Source organism: Podarcis raffonei, chromosome 8 (genome assembly GCF_027172205.1).
Source record: "Podarcis raffonei isolate rPodRaf1 chromosome 8, rPodRaf1.pri, whole genome shotgun sequence".
NCBI lineage: Eukaryota > Metazoa > Chordata > Lepidosauria > Squamata > Lacertidae > Podarcis > Podarcis raffonei.
In genome coordinates, this window is record NC_070609.1 from 71,817,245 (window position 1) to 71,832,925 (window position 15,681).

Genomic DNA, 15,681 nt, shown 5'->3' on the forward strand with positions numbered 1-15,681 from the left:
ATGGGAGGGCGTTCCGCAGGGCAGGCACCACTACCAAGAAGGCCCTCTGCCTGGTTCCCTGTAACCTCGCTTCTCGCAGTGAGTGAACCGCCGCAAGGCCCTTGGAGCTGGACCTCAGTGTCTGGGCTGAACATTGGGGGTGGAGATGCTCCTTCAGGTACTGGGAATCTGGGAGACTAGGGTTCAAATCCCCCCAAGGTAAGGTTACCAGACATCCCCGTTTCCTGGGGACAGTCCCTGGATTTACAAATCAGTCCTCTAACAAAATCCATCTATTTAGTAGGAAATCAAAAAGTGTCCCCGGATTCATTGAAAAAAATCTGGTAACTTTACCCCAAGGGCATGAAACTCACTGGGTGACCTTGGGCCAGTCACCAGTCCATCAACCTAACCTACCTCACAGGGTGGTTATGAGGATAACACGGGGAGGAAGAGAATTGTGTAGGCCTCCTAGAGTGTGAATGTAATAAATCAGGTTTCCTCAAACTCGGCCCTTCAGATGTTTTTGGCCTACAACTCCCATGATCCCTAGCTAGCAGGACCAGTGGTCAGGGATGATGGGAATTGTAGTCTCAAAACATCTGGAGTTTGAGGAAGCCTGTAATAAATAAAGAAATGTAAGGGAGAGGCAATAGCTTTGTGTAGTCCCAGACAATCTCTGGAGGTGGAGCACAGCACACCTGCCCCCAAGTCTCTCTTGCTGGCCATTGAGTCCCTCCCAAGACCACGCCCTCTCTCCTCAAGCCACACCCCTCACCAACCACACCCACTTTCCTCAGGCTACACCCATCAGTAGCCCTGGTGATTGTTTTGCCAGGTTGGGCAAAAGATAGGGCTCTAAGAAAGACCCCCAACAGAAATCCTGGCGAGCTGCTACCACTCAGTGTGGACCCTGTGGTCTGACTGTGGCAGTTTCCTATGGAGATGTGTTAAATTCTCTAACTGGTTTTTGTGCTGATTATGATGATAGCAAAGGGATTCCCTGGTGGAGTTTGGGGAAGAGAATGGATTCACTTGGCATTTAAAGGGGAACCTACCAAATTCATAAGGGTTAAACCACAGAGCCTCGGAATTGCCAATCAGAAGGTCAGCGGTTCGAATCCCCGTGACGGAGTGAGCTCCCGTTGCTTGGTCCCTGCTCCTGCCAACCTAGCAGTTCGAAAGCACGTCAAAGTGCAAGTAGATAAATAGGTACCGCTCTGGCGGGAAGGTAAACGGCGTTTCCGTGTGCTGCTCTGGTTTGCCAGAAGCGGCTTAGTCATGCTGGCCACATGAACCGGAAGCTGTATGCCAGCTCCCTCGGCCAATAAAGTGAGATGAGCGCCGCAACCCCAGAGTCGGCCACGACTGGACCTAATGGTCAGGGTTCCCTTTACCTTTACCTTACCAAATTCAGTTTCTGGAACAATGCGCAGACCAAACCGCAGGCATCCTTCAGAATTTGCACTTCTCTGAATTTTGCCATGCAGTTCTCCAACCAAGCAATGTTTACAAAAACACAGACATTACGGGAGAGGATGCATTTTTTAAAAAAAATGAATAAAATGTGTTAGCGAAGTCAACATACACAGATGTGTAAGGGGAAATTTAGCAAAACTGTGTTTATTGGGAGAAATTAGCATGAAAATGCTATCGGATTTCCACGAGGATTTTTAAAATAAACAAATAAGTAGCAAATTGCTGCATGAATGTGGAAGACTGAATTTAAGGTTGGGGAGATGGGAAATGGAGGGTGGAAATGGACAGATTGGTTATATATGGACGATGTTTGATAACTCAGTCAGTACAGCACTGTAGTTTACTCCTCCGTCCATTTTTGAGCTAATTAGATAATGCCGGGTTTCTGGCGAAACAGTGACCCCCATGGGTTAGGGTGCTGAGGGCTCATTTTATGGCCTACCATGAAACATGGGATTGGCACCGCCAAACGGTGCAGGAGCTGAATTGCAGGTGTTTGGCACCATTTTCAAGTGAATCGGAAGATGTCAGAAATTTGGCGAAAACATGACTGCCACAGCTGCCTATGTCCTGCCTCTTCCAAAAGCATAAGCTTTTCATGGAAGGTAAGAAGGGATGCGGGTGGCGCTGTGGGTTAAACCACAGAGCGTAGGACTTGCCAATCAGAAGGTCAGCGGTTCGAATCCCCGCGACGGGGTGAGCTCCCGTTGCTCGGTCCCTGCTCCTGCCAACCTAGCAGTTCGAAAGCACGTCAAAGTGCAAGTAGATAAATAGGTACCGCTCCAGTGGGAAGGTAAACGGCATTTCCGTGCGCTGCTCTGGTTCACCAGAAGCGGCTCAGTCATGCTGGCCACATGACCTGGAAGCCTTACGCTGGCTCCCTCGGCCAATAAAGCGAGATGAGCGCGCAACCCCAGAGTCGGTCTCGACTGGACCTAATGGTCAGGGGCTCTTTACCTCTTTACCTTTAAGATGATGAGTGGCTACTAGCCATGATGGCTGGGAGGCAACCATAATCTGAGGGAAAATGGGTGTGTAAGTGGCAAAATCCCCAACAAGACACACTTCGGACTACATTACGCCAGACAGCCCTTTCAGTGGATCTGCTCTGACAAACGCTGGCTTGCAACCCTTGCGGTGCATTCCTATGTCTACTCAGAAGTAAGCCTTGTGAGACTTGCTCCCAGGTAAGTGGGGCTAGGGCTATGCCCAAAATTAATCCTGCCCAGAGTAGACATTAATTGAAATTAATGTCAGGACCATTGATTTAAATGGGTATAGATAATAATTTTATTAGTTTTCTTTTTAGATATTATTTTTATTTCAGTGGGTCTACTGTATTCCGAGTGGGACTGGCGCTGCATACAATATTTGTCTCAATGACCTGGAAACAGCCCTTAGTCTTTAAAATGCCCCAACAACTTCATTTCATGTGTTTAAAGCACATCCTGGGAACTGTAGTTTCTATGGGTGCCAGGAACTGTAGTTCTATGGGGGTAAACTACAGTTCCCAGGCCTTTTTTAAAAAAATGTTTAAAATTTTTATTTTTTACCAACAACCAAAACACAGTGGAAAACCGCCCCAGCAGCTGATACATTGGGTGTACATAATAATAACCTATTCAAATCAACCATATGTACAATTTTATATACATTAACACTCCTCCATCCACAAGGTTTACTTAAGTTTTAACATTTTAATTGCCCCAAATTGTTCAAACCTACCCACACAATTCAATACCTTCTCCAACCACTCCTCCTCTTTCTCCCTGACCTTAAACCCTTCCATTCTTCACAGTTAGATATTCTAAAATTATAATATTATTCAGTTTTTCTCTCCATTGGTTCACCCCTAGCTCTTCTGCATTTTTCCAATTACTCGCTATAACCTGTCTGGCTGCAGTTACCATTAATTTTACCCATTTACATTCCTCATTTGTTTTTAACTCGGTGCTACTCAGACTAAGAAGAACCATTAATTTAGATATCCCCACCTTTCTACCCACAATTCCCGATATTTCTATACCAATCTGTTTCCCAAATTCATTAACTAACAGACAATCCCCCCACTGTTCCCAGGCCTGAAGCAGGGCAATGCATGACATTACGAGACGCTTGACTCCCTAAATACCATACATTTAGTGCACGGTTCTTCCCCCACCCGAAGAATCCTAGAAGCGGCAGGTTGCTGGGAACTGTAGCTCTGGGAGGGGTAAACTACAGTTCCCAGGACTGAGGTGGGAGAAAGCATAGTATTACAAGACTCTTGGCAGCCTAAAACACAATACGTTTAGAACACGTTCCTTTCCCTGCCAACAAAACCCGCAGAGAACAGCAGCTTCAGCGAGCTACAGTTCCCAGCACCGTTAACAAAACTAACGTTCCTATATTTTGGGGGGCGCTCTTTGGTGCTCCAAAGGTAGGGTGCGCCTTGTTTTTTGTTCTTCTGATTTCGATGGAGACCCGCGCGATACCCCTCACCCCATAACAGGGAGTCCCAAAGAGAAGCGGAAGGCAGGGGGCGCGCGCTTGCCTTCAGCCTCTTCGGCTCTCCCTTTGCACAGCGTTGCAAATCGCCGCTGTTTGCAAGCCCGGAAGGGAAGCCTCGCAGTTTGCACCGCGTGGCTTCCGCCCTTGCTTCTCCTCCTTTGCAAATCCGAGGAGGAGGAGGAGACGGTGGGGGAAAGCGGGCTGGGATGGTTTTCCTAACGGCCAGCCTTTGGGTCCGGGCCCGTTTGACCGATCGCTTTTGGCGGAAGCAGGAGGTGCTGAAGCATGCACGGGTAAGAACTGGGGATCGGTGCCCTGCTCCCCCCTCCCCATAACTCCCACCCTATTGCCCTGCCCAGCTCCTTTGCCCTTTTGCAGCCTGTTTCCTCGCTGCCCACGTGAATCCATTCATTTACTAGCTTCTGCGGTGGGTAGGCCTGCGGTGGGTAGGTCTGTGTTCGAGTAAGCCCTGCTCCGAGTAGACCCATCGTAATTAACGGGAGTGTCGGAAGATCCCTGGGGGGTTACCTTGGGCCGGTGACTGCCTCTCAGCCGAGCCGTCCTCGCAGGACTGTTTCAGGGGGCTGAAATATTATTATTATTATTATTATTATTATTATTATTATTATTATTATTATTACTGTATTAGCATTGGAGGCAGTCCTCTCTTTTATCTGCATAGTTCACTTTGCAAGAAGCACCAGATAATATAGGACATTGTAATATCTTTTTTTTTTTAATTCTTCAGTGTTTTTGCCTATTTATTTCACTCATTGCATGGTGTTGTCATTCTTCTTGAGTCCTCAATATTTCTTCCACCAGTCCCTTCTCTATTGAAAACTGAGATGCTCAAAAAAAGGTTGTAGGAGATTAGCAGCACATGCTAAAACTTCATTTTTCCAAGGCGGCTTTTGGGTGGAGGTAATTTATTTTAATCCAGTTTGCGTTGACATTGAATTTGACATTGTTTTTTCTTTAAAATAATAATGACACATAGGCGGTATCCAATTCTAGTCCTTACTCAAAGAAGACCCACTGTAGTTAATATTATGCTTTATATTTATTAGTCAACTTGCTCAAAAAAAGGTCACCCAAAGCAATGTAGAAGCACCATTTAAATATTAAAACCAGCTAATAGACAGACATGATTTAGGTTCCTTCCTATCAGTGGGTCTACTCTGAGTATGACTAGCATTGGCTACAACCCTATGGTTTTCTTTCCCTAAAAGGAGGTTGAAAAATGCCCCCATCCAAAATATTCTGTGGAACGCCCTCCCACCAGATGTCAAAGAGAACAACTACCAGACTTTTAGAAGACATCTGAAGGCAGCCCTGTTTAGGGAAGCTTTTAATGTTTGATGTATTACAGTATTTTAATATTGTTTTTGGAAGCCGCCCAGAGTGGCTGGGGAAGTCCAGCCAGATGGGTGGGGTATAAATAAATGCCGTATTTTTTGCTCTATAAGACTCACTTTTTCCCTCCTAAAAAGTAATAATAATAATTCTGCAGGTGAATCCTAAAAGGGCAACCAGAACCGCCTCTCCTATTAGGATACGTCAAAACATTTGGCGTCCTGCAACGGCCATGACACCCAGAGCTCCTTATTTCTCCCAAAGAATCCTGGGGATGTAATTTGTTAAGCGGGCTGGGAATTGTAGCTCTGGGAACTGCAGAATGTTCAGGGTTCTGCGACGAGGAAGTGCAAGGTGAGAGGAGATAACCTTCTTCCCTTAACGGAAGACCATTTGGGTGTTTTGTTTTTAGCGTGTTGTGTGCTTTGCCTTTCCAGCATTTCCGGGGGCGGAAGAACCGTTGCTACAGCTTGGCCGTCCGCGCCGTCCAGAGGGCTTTCATGTACGCCACGAAGGCCAGACAGCGGAAAAAGAAGGACATGAGAATGGTAAAGATGGCGGCTAGAAATGCCGCTCCGTTTGTGAGGTTTCCGCGTTCCCGTAACACGGCAAAATTGGCACAGGCTCGATTAAGGGGTGGTTTGCTTGCTGTGTTCACTCTCTCTCTGTGGGTGAGAAACTATAGCGCAGTCCTTCATTGGAGGCTGGTCCATTAGAGCTGCCCCATCAGTCTCGGTTTGCCTTCCAGCAGACCCTGCCTACCTGCCTCCTTACTCACCACCACTCACGTAGATGTTGATAATAATAATAATAATAATAATAATAATATTTATATCCCGCCCTCCCCAGCCAAAGCTGGGCTCAGAGCGGCTAACAATAAAAATAGCACAGTTTACATAAAATCACAATCAATTAATTAAAATACATTCTAAAATCAATTCAGAATCAAATTAATGGCAACCGTTGGGCTAGATGGGCCTGCGTCTCATCCACCTCCATCTCAGTGCTGCCTTTGTAGATTTCAGCAGGGCGGCTGGAGATGAAACCAGAAAGAGTTGGCTCCCCCCATTCTCATCTCCGTCTGCGCCTGCCCTTGGCTCTGGCGCCACCTACTGTCGGCCTCCTGGCCTTCTCACCTACCAGTCCAAATCAGTAGCAGCTTCCTCGAGAGGTGTGGAGGGGGGCAACACAAAAACAGGCCTTTTCTGCAGTGGAACGCTCCCCCCAGGGAAGTTTGCCTGGTGCCTTCATTATACACTTTTAGGCACCAGGCAAAAACGTTCCTTTTTAACCAGACCTTTGGTTGATCTGATTGACATCCTTTTAAAATGTGGCTCCTTTTGGGGAGGTGTTACTGGGTTGTTTTTATTTTGATTATATATTGTGGTTTTTATGTTGATCTTTTCTGTGAACTGCCCTGAGACCTCTGGGTATAGGGCGGTATAGAAATTCAATAAATAATACTGTATTTTTCGCTCTTTAAGACGTACCAGACCACAAGACGCACCTAGTTTTTGGAGGAGGAAAACAAGAAAAAAAAATATTCTGAATCTCAGAAGCCAGAACAGTAAGAGGGATCGCTGCGCAGTGAATGCAGCAATCCCTCTTGCTGTTCTGGCTTCTGGGATAGCTGCGCAGCCTGCATTCACTCCATAAGATGCACACACATTTCCCCTTACTTTTTAGGAGGGAAAAAGTGAGTCTTATAGAGCAAAAAATACTGTAATTACATTTGTTGAAAGAAATGCAAAATTTATACTTTAACGGAACAGGTTTCTTTTTTACTTAATTAAAGGTGTTTTTAAAAGACTGGTCAGCCCTGGGTGCCAGATGTGGCCCTCTGTACCTCTATCTGGCCCTCGGAAAGCTTCCCAAGCCACACCCCCTTTCTTCAGGCTACGCCCCTCACTGGTCCTACTTTTTACCCCCCTTGAGTGCTTTTGGCCAACTGGGATGTGTCCTTAAACCCTGATAATGTTTCCTGTTTGATTGGATGGATGGAGGGGTGTTTGTAGCCTGCCACATGGAAGTAAAAATTACATTTGATATCCCGCCCCCTTTTGGCTCTGGCTCCGCCCACCACTGGCATGTGGTCCCTTAGTAAACGTATTTCTGAACGCTCCCGTTTCGGCTTTCAGCTTTGGCAAACCAGGATCGAAGCAGCATCACTTGAGCATGGTCTGAAGTATCACGTTTTCCGTGGCGGTCTCTCCCAGGTAAGTGGCTTTCCGTCACCCCTTCCTTAGCATACAGCCTGCTTCTGGAGTAGCCCTTTTGGACCACCACCTCCTCCCTTGATGAGCCCACCAGCCACGAATGACAGTTAAGCAAAGGGCTCGATCATGGATAGGCAAACTAAGGCCCAGGGGCTGGATCTGGCCCAACCGCGTTCTAAATCCGGCCCGCAAACTTTCCGGAATCAGCGTGTTTTTACATGAGTAGAATGTGTGCTTTTATTTAAAATCCATCTCTGGGATATTTGTGGGGCATAGGAATTCGTTCATTTTTCCTTTTTTCCTCAAAAATTTTGTTCGCCCCCCCCCACAAGGTTTGAGGGACAGTGGACCGGCCCCTTGCTGAAACAGTTTGCTGACCCCTGGGCTTGATAAACAGCAAGCCAGAGCTGCAAAAATGAAAATGGTGATGTGCCTAAATGCATGAGTTGCTAGGCATCTATTGGGCCGTAACAGGCTGCGTTTAATTTGCTAGCTGCAAGTTCTGTGTGTTTCCTTCTCTCGTTTCCCCACAACCTTTTTTTAAAAAATAAAATAAAATCTGCTTTTTAGTTTTCCACACTTTGGGAAACAGGAAGCTGCCTTATATTGAGTCAGATCATAGGCCCATCTAAGTCAGTAATGTCTACACGGACTGACAGCACCACTCCAGGGTTTCAGACAGGGATCTTCTTCCTTACCTGGAAAATGCTTACCAGGACCTTGTGCCAACAAAATAGATGTTGTACCATTGCCTCAGGCTCTTTCGGCTGCTCACACCGGGTTCCAGCTAGGCTGAGTGCTGGATAATGCCTGGAGTCTTGGCCTAGGACCCAGGAGACCAGGGTTCAAACCTCCACACGGCCATAATGCTCTCTGGGCGACCTTGAGCCAGTCACCGTTCACAGCCTACCTCATTGGGGTGTTGTTGAGGGTAAGAGGGAAAGAACCACGTTGTCAGAAGGGAGTGTGGATGCCTGCGAAGATAACAGCCAGGACTCCTGCCTGTCTTTTCAGGTTTTATTGAGTGCAAAACTTATGTACAGTGCAGAAGTTTCAAAACCTTGTCTGCCTCAATTGCTAGCAGAATCCGGAAGTGCCTTCTTCCTATTTCTCCTCTAGCATAGAAAACCAGGAAAACCCTCTCTCCACCTTTTTTCCTTACGGTTCTGAGAGATCTGCATTGGCTCCCAGTACGTTTCCGAGCACAACTCTAAGTGTTGGTGCTGACCTTTAAAGCCCTAAACGGCCTCGGCCCAGTATACCTGAAGGAGCGTCTCCACCCCCATCGTTCAGCCCGGACACTGAGATCCAGCGCCGAGGGCCTTCTGGCGGTTCCCTCATTGCGAGAAGTGAGGTTACAGGGAACCAGACAGAGGGCCTTCTCGGTAGTGGCGCCCACCCTGTGGAACACCCTCCCTTCAGATGTGAAGGAAATAAGCAGCTATCCTATCTTTAAAAGACATCTGAAGGCAGCCCTGTTCAGGGAAGTTGTTAATATTTAACGCTGTACTGTTTTTAACACTTGATTGGGAGCCGCCCAGAGTGGCTGGGGAAACTCAGCCAGATGGGCGTGGTATAAATAATAAATTATTATTATTATTATTATTATTATTATTATTATTATTATTATGCGATGGAAGCTGCACATTCCCTTCCCTGGTAGCAAATTTTTGGCTCCCCTTTCTCTCGTCTTCCGTGTCTCCTGCAAGCTTCCCCTCCCCAGACCCTGACAAAGTGCAGCTGCTCAACAGAGGAGGAGGCGGCTCTCTATACGTTTCTGTCTCTCCCCCCTGCCCTGCAAACCGATCCCTGACACATGTATTGTCAACTTGAGCACCTTGGAGGAACTGCGGTATAAACCCGTATCAACAGCTTCCTGCCGTACTTTATCCACATCCAGAAAGGTTGAGTTGCCTCTTAAGTTTTCCTCCTCTTCTTTTTTTCCATATTTCAGTGTCAAGTGGAACTGAACCGGAAAACGCTGGCCGACCTGGCGATCTACGAGCCAAAGACGTTCAAGTCCTTAGCCTCTTTAGCCAAGAGGAGAGGACAAGAAGGCCTTCTTGCTGCCCGGGGAGGTGGAAAGGAACCCGAAGGGATATTTTCACGCATTGTGAGATGTACTTGAAGCAGGGGGCTGCTGCTGGCTTGTGGAGTTGTGCTAGTATTAAAAGAGGAATATTTATACTAAAAAAAAATTCTGTCTCAATCTGTGATCCAAAATTAGTTCTTTCCAAACCCTCATAATCAACCCAGTTGGATTTGTGATTTGTTGAGGCGATACAGAGATTCTCTTTGTTGCATTTTAAGGTGCATGGATTATAACCCAGTCTGCAGAAGTCATTTGTGTGCTTTTGTATGAAGAACTTGTGCCTGGCAATTAATTTTTTAATTGTTGCCTAGATTTTCAACTGAGCAAAAGGCTAGTGGAGTGTGAGGCTCTGCCCACTGACAGTTCAGTAAGTAAGAAGCTGCCTTTATACTGAATCAGATGATTGGTCAGTGGAGTTCAGTGTTGTCTGCACTGACTGGCAGCAGCTCTCCAGGGTTTCGGACAGGAGTTTCTCCCCATCTTGTCTGTCAATGCTGGGGATTGAACCTGGGACCTTGTGCATGGAAGGCAGATGCTCTTACCTGCTCCTTGATCTCGGGAGCCATTGTGCAAAATTCATTACCATATCTTAAGAGGTGTCTAACAACTTTCCAAAATATCTATAGCAGATACAGCACCTCAACTTATTTCTGAGCATATGCAGAATGTTTACAGGTGTGAATATGCAACTGTGGTGTTTTTAAACAGATACACTGGGCCTTGGTGATTTACGAGCACAGCACCTTTCCTTTTTAAAAATCTTTTAAATAAAGGGTTTAAAATAAGCCCATCTAAAGACATATTGCTTCTTTGCATTAAAAATAAATAAATCTAGTATTTTATGAGAAACATTAAACAATGAGCAGATTCTGCTATGACCTGACCTGCTTTTTTATTCAGAAGTAGGTCCTTCTGAGTTCAGTGGGACTTATTCTCAACAAAGTTTGTATAACTTTGTCATCCCCTGGTATTGAAGGGGCCGTGAGACTCCGTTGTAAATGTGCATAATGCCTTGCTCTGTAGGGTCACAATCTTCATAAGCAACACATTATACAAACAAAACCTCTAACAATTTCTGTGCAGCAAAAACAAGAGACTTGTGGCCCCTTATGGTGTAAGCTTCCGTGGTCCACGGTCCTCTGATTTCCCTGCCTCACATGAAAAGAATGACATAAATTAATCAAAGTTCTTAATTTTCTTTGGTAGCTAGACTGGGGCATGAGTTTCTACCTGGGGCAGTCAAATTCTTGCCAGTGCGGGGGATGTAAAAATGTTGCAGAAAATTGATTTTTGTTTTGAAGTTTACCCAATGAATATTGGAGCTACTGCTCTTTTAACACATAAGCTGATAAAGGTGTACAGTGGTACTTGTTCCAGAGGTCCATTCTTAACCTGAAACTGTTCTTAACTTGAAGCACCACTTTAGCTAATGGGGCCTGCCGCTGCGCCGCCGGAGCACGATTTCTATTCTCATCCTGAAGCAAAGTTTTTAACCCGAGGTACTATTTCTGGGTTCGCGGAGTCTGTAACCTGAAGCATATGTAACCTGAGGTACCACTGTACTTCACATAAGCCCCACTGCATCAGTGAAAAGGGTTTTAAAGGTAAATTGCTTCGATCCAGGATACCTTTATCTCATTGTGTGATAGGAATTTTATGGTCTTAGATATATGGTAATGTTCATAACTGCACATACATAGATCAACACAGGAAGACCAACCTGGAACCATTTTGATTCCTAAACTGACCAAATGTTTTCTCTGCAAGGTCAAACTGGAAAAGTCTCCCCATTGTCTCTTTCCTCACAAATCCTGTCTTAAGGACACATTTAAGATATGAATAAGGTGTGAGCCTGTGACCTGGCCCAGGAAATAAGTATTTTACCACTACAAAAGAATGGCCAGGCTCCCCGGGAAATCCAATCAAGTAACTTGCCAGACAGGAGATAAACTGTGACAGGAGAAAAACAACATTTAAATTTCTGTGGTGTAGGTGGGATGTATCTGAGGGGTAGTCTTAGGTTACACCCCTTCTGTGATGTATGTAATGTTTCTGGAGGGTGGTCTTGATCTAGAGGATGGGAATTTCAAAACTCTTTATAAGCCCTTGCACAGCATTTTTGTGGGTCTTTCTCCTTTCCTGCGAGTGAGGGGAGCACCCTGTTGCAACAGATCAATAAAGATCAAGCTTACTAGCTGCTTTGCTTCTCAATATTCTCTGGTTGGCCTCTGTTATTTTCTCCTACCAATAGGGAACCTATGTAAGGACTCTATATGGGCTCTTGGATACCCCATAAGGGAAAAGGGCATATTTTTTATTTACAACAATTGCATACCAACCTGTCCTCCAACTAAGGTCTACTGTCCTGCCTGGGACTGAGATATGCTTAAGACAGGCATGGGTCTTACTTTATGTAGGACATTCCTCTATTTGAAGGTTTGTCCGGCTGAAGAAATAAAGGGTAAAAGGGTTCAAAGAAAGCGGACTTCAAAGTTGCCTGTCAGCAATTAATTAACACAGATGAGCAGGGCATGGTCTTCTAACACTATGGTTAGATACTGTTCCTTGCGGTCTTAAATTCCATCCTGTTTTGTAATTTGCATTTATACATATAAATTAGCTAGTGCTAATTTTAAAGCCATGGTTTTCCCAGTAGTGATGTATGGAAGTGAGAGCTGGACCATAAAGAAGGCTGATCGCCGAAGAATTGATGCTTTTGAATTATGGTGCTGGAGAAGACTCTTGAGAGTCCCATGGACTGCAAGAAGATCAAACGCATCCATTCTTAAGGAAATCAGCCCTGAGTGCTCACTGGAAGGACAGATCGTGAAGCTGAGGCTCCAGTACTTTGGCCACCTCATGAGAAGAGAAGACTCCCTGGAGAAGACACTGATGCTGGGAAAGATGGAGGGCACAAGGAGAAGGGGGCGACAGAGGACGAGATGGTTGGACAGTGTTCTCGAAGCTACAAACATGAGTCTGTCCAAACTGCGGGAGGCAGTGAAAGACAGAGGTGCCTGGCGTGCTCTGGTCCACGGGGTCACGAAGAGTCGGACACGACTAAACGACTAAACAACAACAACAACAAATTTTATGCAGATCTGCCCTTTTTTTCAGGGGGGGGGGAGATACATTTCCTCTTTAGAGTGACCTCTCATTCATCACTTTGTTACATGCTTGAATCTTTTCTGCCTTACGCATGAAATCCATCTGACATCCTCTTACAACAGATTGGTTAAAACTTTCCTGTTACACAAAATTTGAACGTTGCTTGTATCTGACAAGACTGTTTCTAATCTTAAGGTGTTTGATTTCTTTTCTGGGGTTGTTTTAATTGATTTCTTTTATGGGATTGTTTTAATTGCTGTTTTAAGCTAGTTTAGGGATTGCATATGCATTGGGGAAGGGCATGTGTGTGTGCATCTACATTTTCCAAATATAAATGACAGAAATAAACAATCTACTGTTATAAGAATTTTAAGGTCTTATATATATAAAATAGATGTTCATAAATGTGCCAAACAAACACATACAGATATGTAAACCACATGTCTGAAAATCACAGTAAAGTCCTGAAACCATTTTCTCTCTCCCAAAATGACCTCAAATATGTCTCTGCAAGATCAAAGGAAATGAAAAAAAAAACATTGTCTCTGTGCTCACAAATCCTTCCTTAAGGGCACATTTAAAGTGTGAATAGGGTGAGCCTGTGAACTGTGACCTGGATTCAGAATTAAGTAGTTATAATAACAAAAGAGTGGCCAAAACCCAGATAATGCAATCAGGTAACCTGCCAGACAGGAGATAAAACACTCAGGATTCTGTTTTAGACCACCCCCTGTGGTGTATGTATGATGCATTGGGGGAGGTGGTCCTGGGATACACTCTCCTGTGATGTATGTATGATGTTTCTGGGGGTGGTCTGGAGTTTGAGAGTGGGCAATTTAAAAAGTCTGTATGAGGGCGGGCACACCTTTGTTTTGGGTTCCTCCTCTTTCCTGCTTGTGGTGAGCGAGGACCCTGTTGCAACACTTTAATAAAAATCAGGCTTACTAGCTGCTTTGCTTCTCAATATTCTCTGGTTGGTCTGTTATTTTCTCCTACTGATAGAGAACCTACAAAAGGACTCTATATGGGCTCTTGGGTACCCCATAAGGGAAAAGGAGAAGGTTTTTTCTCATAACACTACTCAGTGGATAAGAGTGCAGCAATCCTTACTCCCCTTGTCCTTGGAAGTAATATTTTTCCTACATTGAGTTCAAAGACAGGGGTGGGCAGACTTTGGTAATATGGCACCCTGAGCAAGGGCAATATTTGGCATCCCCACTAATTATTTCTTATTTTCACAATAATTCCTTCTGTTTGTTTGTTTAAAAAATCATTGTTATTTGATTTTACAAATATAAATTTATAACAAAACCAAATACATTTCCATACAGAGATTTCTCTGAATCGCAAGACCTCCCTCCATCTCTGCAGGTCCTAATGTTGGCGTTTTCAACTGCATATTATAATCTATATTTTATATCTATCCATATCATTCATAGTATTTGTTACATTACAAGTGAGATTAAAATCCTGCTAATGTTTTCAACTGCTTACAGCAGTCTCCTAAAATTATAAATTTTTCTCATTCTTTCTGGAAGTTTTTGTCTTCTTGGTTCCTGAGCTTTCCAGTCAGTTTTGCCATTTTGGCGCAATCTGACAGTTTAGTTTGCCATTGCTCTTTGGTAGGAACTAGGTCAGTTGGTTTTTTAAAATGGGCCTTCTCAGTAGGTTCTGTTGTAAATAAAAAATATGCCCTTTTCCCTTATGGGGTATCCAAGAGCCCATATAGAGTCCTTACATAGGTTCCCTATATTGAGAAGCAAAGCAGCTAGTAAGCTTGATCTTTATTGATCTGTTGCAACAGGGTACTCCCCTCACACGCAGGAGAGGAAGAGGACCCCCAAAAATGCTGTGCAAGGGCTTATAAAGACTTTTGAAATTCCCATCCTCTAGATCAGACCACCCCCAGAAACATTATGCATTCATCACAGAAGGGGTGTAACCTAAGACCACCCCTCAGATACATCCCACCTAAATCACAGAAATTTAAATGTTGTTTTTCTCTTGTCCTTGTTTATCTCCTGTTTGGCAGGTTACTTGATTGGATTTCCTGGGGAGCCTGGCCATTCTTTTGTAGTGGTAAAATACTTATTTCCTGGGCCAGGTCACAGGCTCACACCTTATTCATATCTTAAATGTGTCCTTAAGACAGGATTTGTGAGGAAAGAGACAATGGGGAGACTTTTCCAGTTTGACCTTGCAGAGAAAACATTTGGTCAGTTTAGGAATCAAAATGGTTCCAGGTTGGCCTTCCTGTGTTGATCTATGTATGTGCAGTTATGAACATTGCCATATATCTAAGACCATAAAATTCCTATCACATTATCAGTATAACTACTGGTTTTACTATTATTTATGATGATGATGCTCCCCATGGGCTCAGCATCTGGGGAGGGGGGGAATTGCCCACACCACCATAAATAAATCCAGTGCTGAGTAGGGGCTTGCCCTTAAATGTGTATAGGATTGCAACCTTACTAATAGGGAGTATTTTAAGAGTGCAGCTTTTAAAGGCATGCGCTCCAAGAAGTCCCACTCCTGTTGGTAGGATTTCCTCCCAAATTGAAAACGAAGGGGATCTTTGGTCCCTCTTTCGAAGTTGGAAACAGGTTCAATTTCTGTGTTAAAACAAATTTGAGGACCGGGCAGGAAAACCAGTGTTGTGGCAAAGAGTCCTCTTCAGAGCAGAACCATTGAAGATAATGGTCATGATTGATTTAGGCGCACCAATTTCAGTAGGTCTACATCGAATAACACTTAGTTGGGTACAACCCGAAGCTTCCTTTGTTTTTAGCTCGAGTCGAGAGTGGTCGATTCAGGCATTGACGCAACTGAGGCAAGGGAGCATTTTGGGCCCTGTTCTCTCACCTGACGTAACATGGACTGTACCACTTCAAAGTACGAGGTGGCATCTCACCTGTGTTTTTTAAAAGTAAGTGCCAGGGTTTTTTCCTGACATGGAGG

The 15,681-nt window shown here is 44.7% G+C and overlaps 1 protein-coding gene across 1 annotated transcript; it reads left to right on the top strand.

The window, feature by feature from the left end:
* Positions 1 to 4,030: 4,030 nt before the first annotated feature.
* MRPL20 (mitochondrial ribosomal protein L20) lies at positions 4,031 to 9,743 on the top strand. Its single transcript, XM_053400754.1, has 4 exons — positions 4,031 to 4,241; positions 5,739 to 5,849; positions 7,440 to 7,517; positions 9,472 to 9,743. Exons 1-4 carry the CDS (start codon positions 4,155 to 4,157, stop codon positions 9,643 to 9,645), a joined length of 450 nt encoding a protein of 149 aa, XP_053256729.1. The 5' UTR covers positions 4,031 to 4,154; the 3' UTR covers positions 9,646 to 9,743.
* Positions 9,744 to 15,681: the final 5,938 nt, after the last annotated feature.

What these genes read in the sequence shown, in the direction of transcription:
- MRPL20 (XM_053400754.1), top strand. Translation starts at nt 4,155, where the DNA reads ATGGTTTTCCTAACGGCCAGCCTTTGGGTCCGGGCCCGTTTGACCGAT. An exon ending in AAAAGAAGGACATGAGAATG is followed by an intron (nt 5,850 to 7,439) that starts GTAAAGATGGCG and finishes TTCGGCTTTCAG; the next exon opens with CTTTGGCAAACCAGGATCGA. An exon ending in TCCGTGGCGGTCTCTCCCAG is followed by an intron (nt 7,518 to 9,471) that starts GTAAGTGGCTTT and finishes TCCATATTTCAG; the next exon opens with TGTCAAGTGGAACTGAACCG.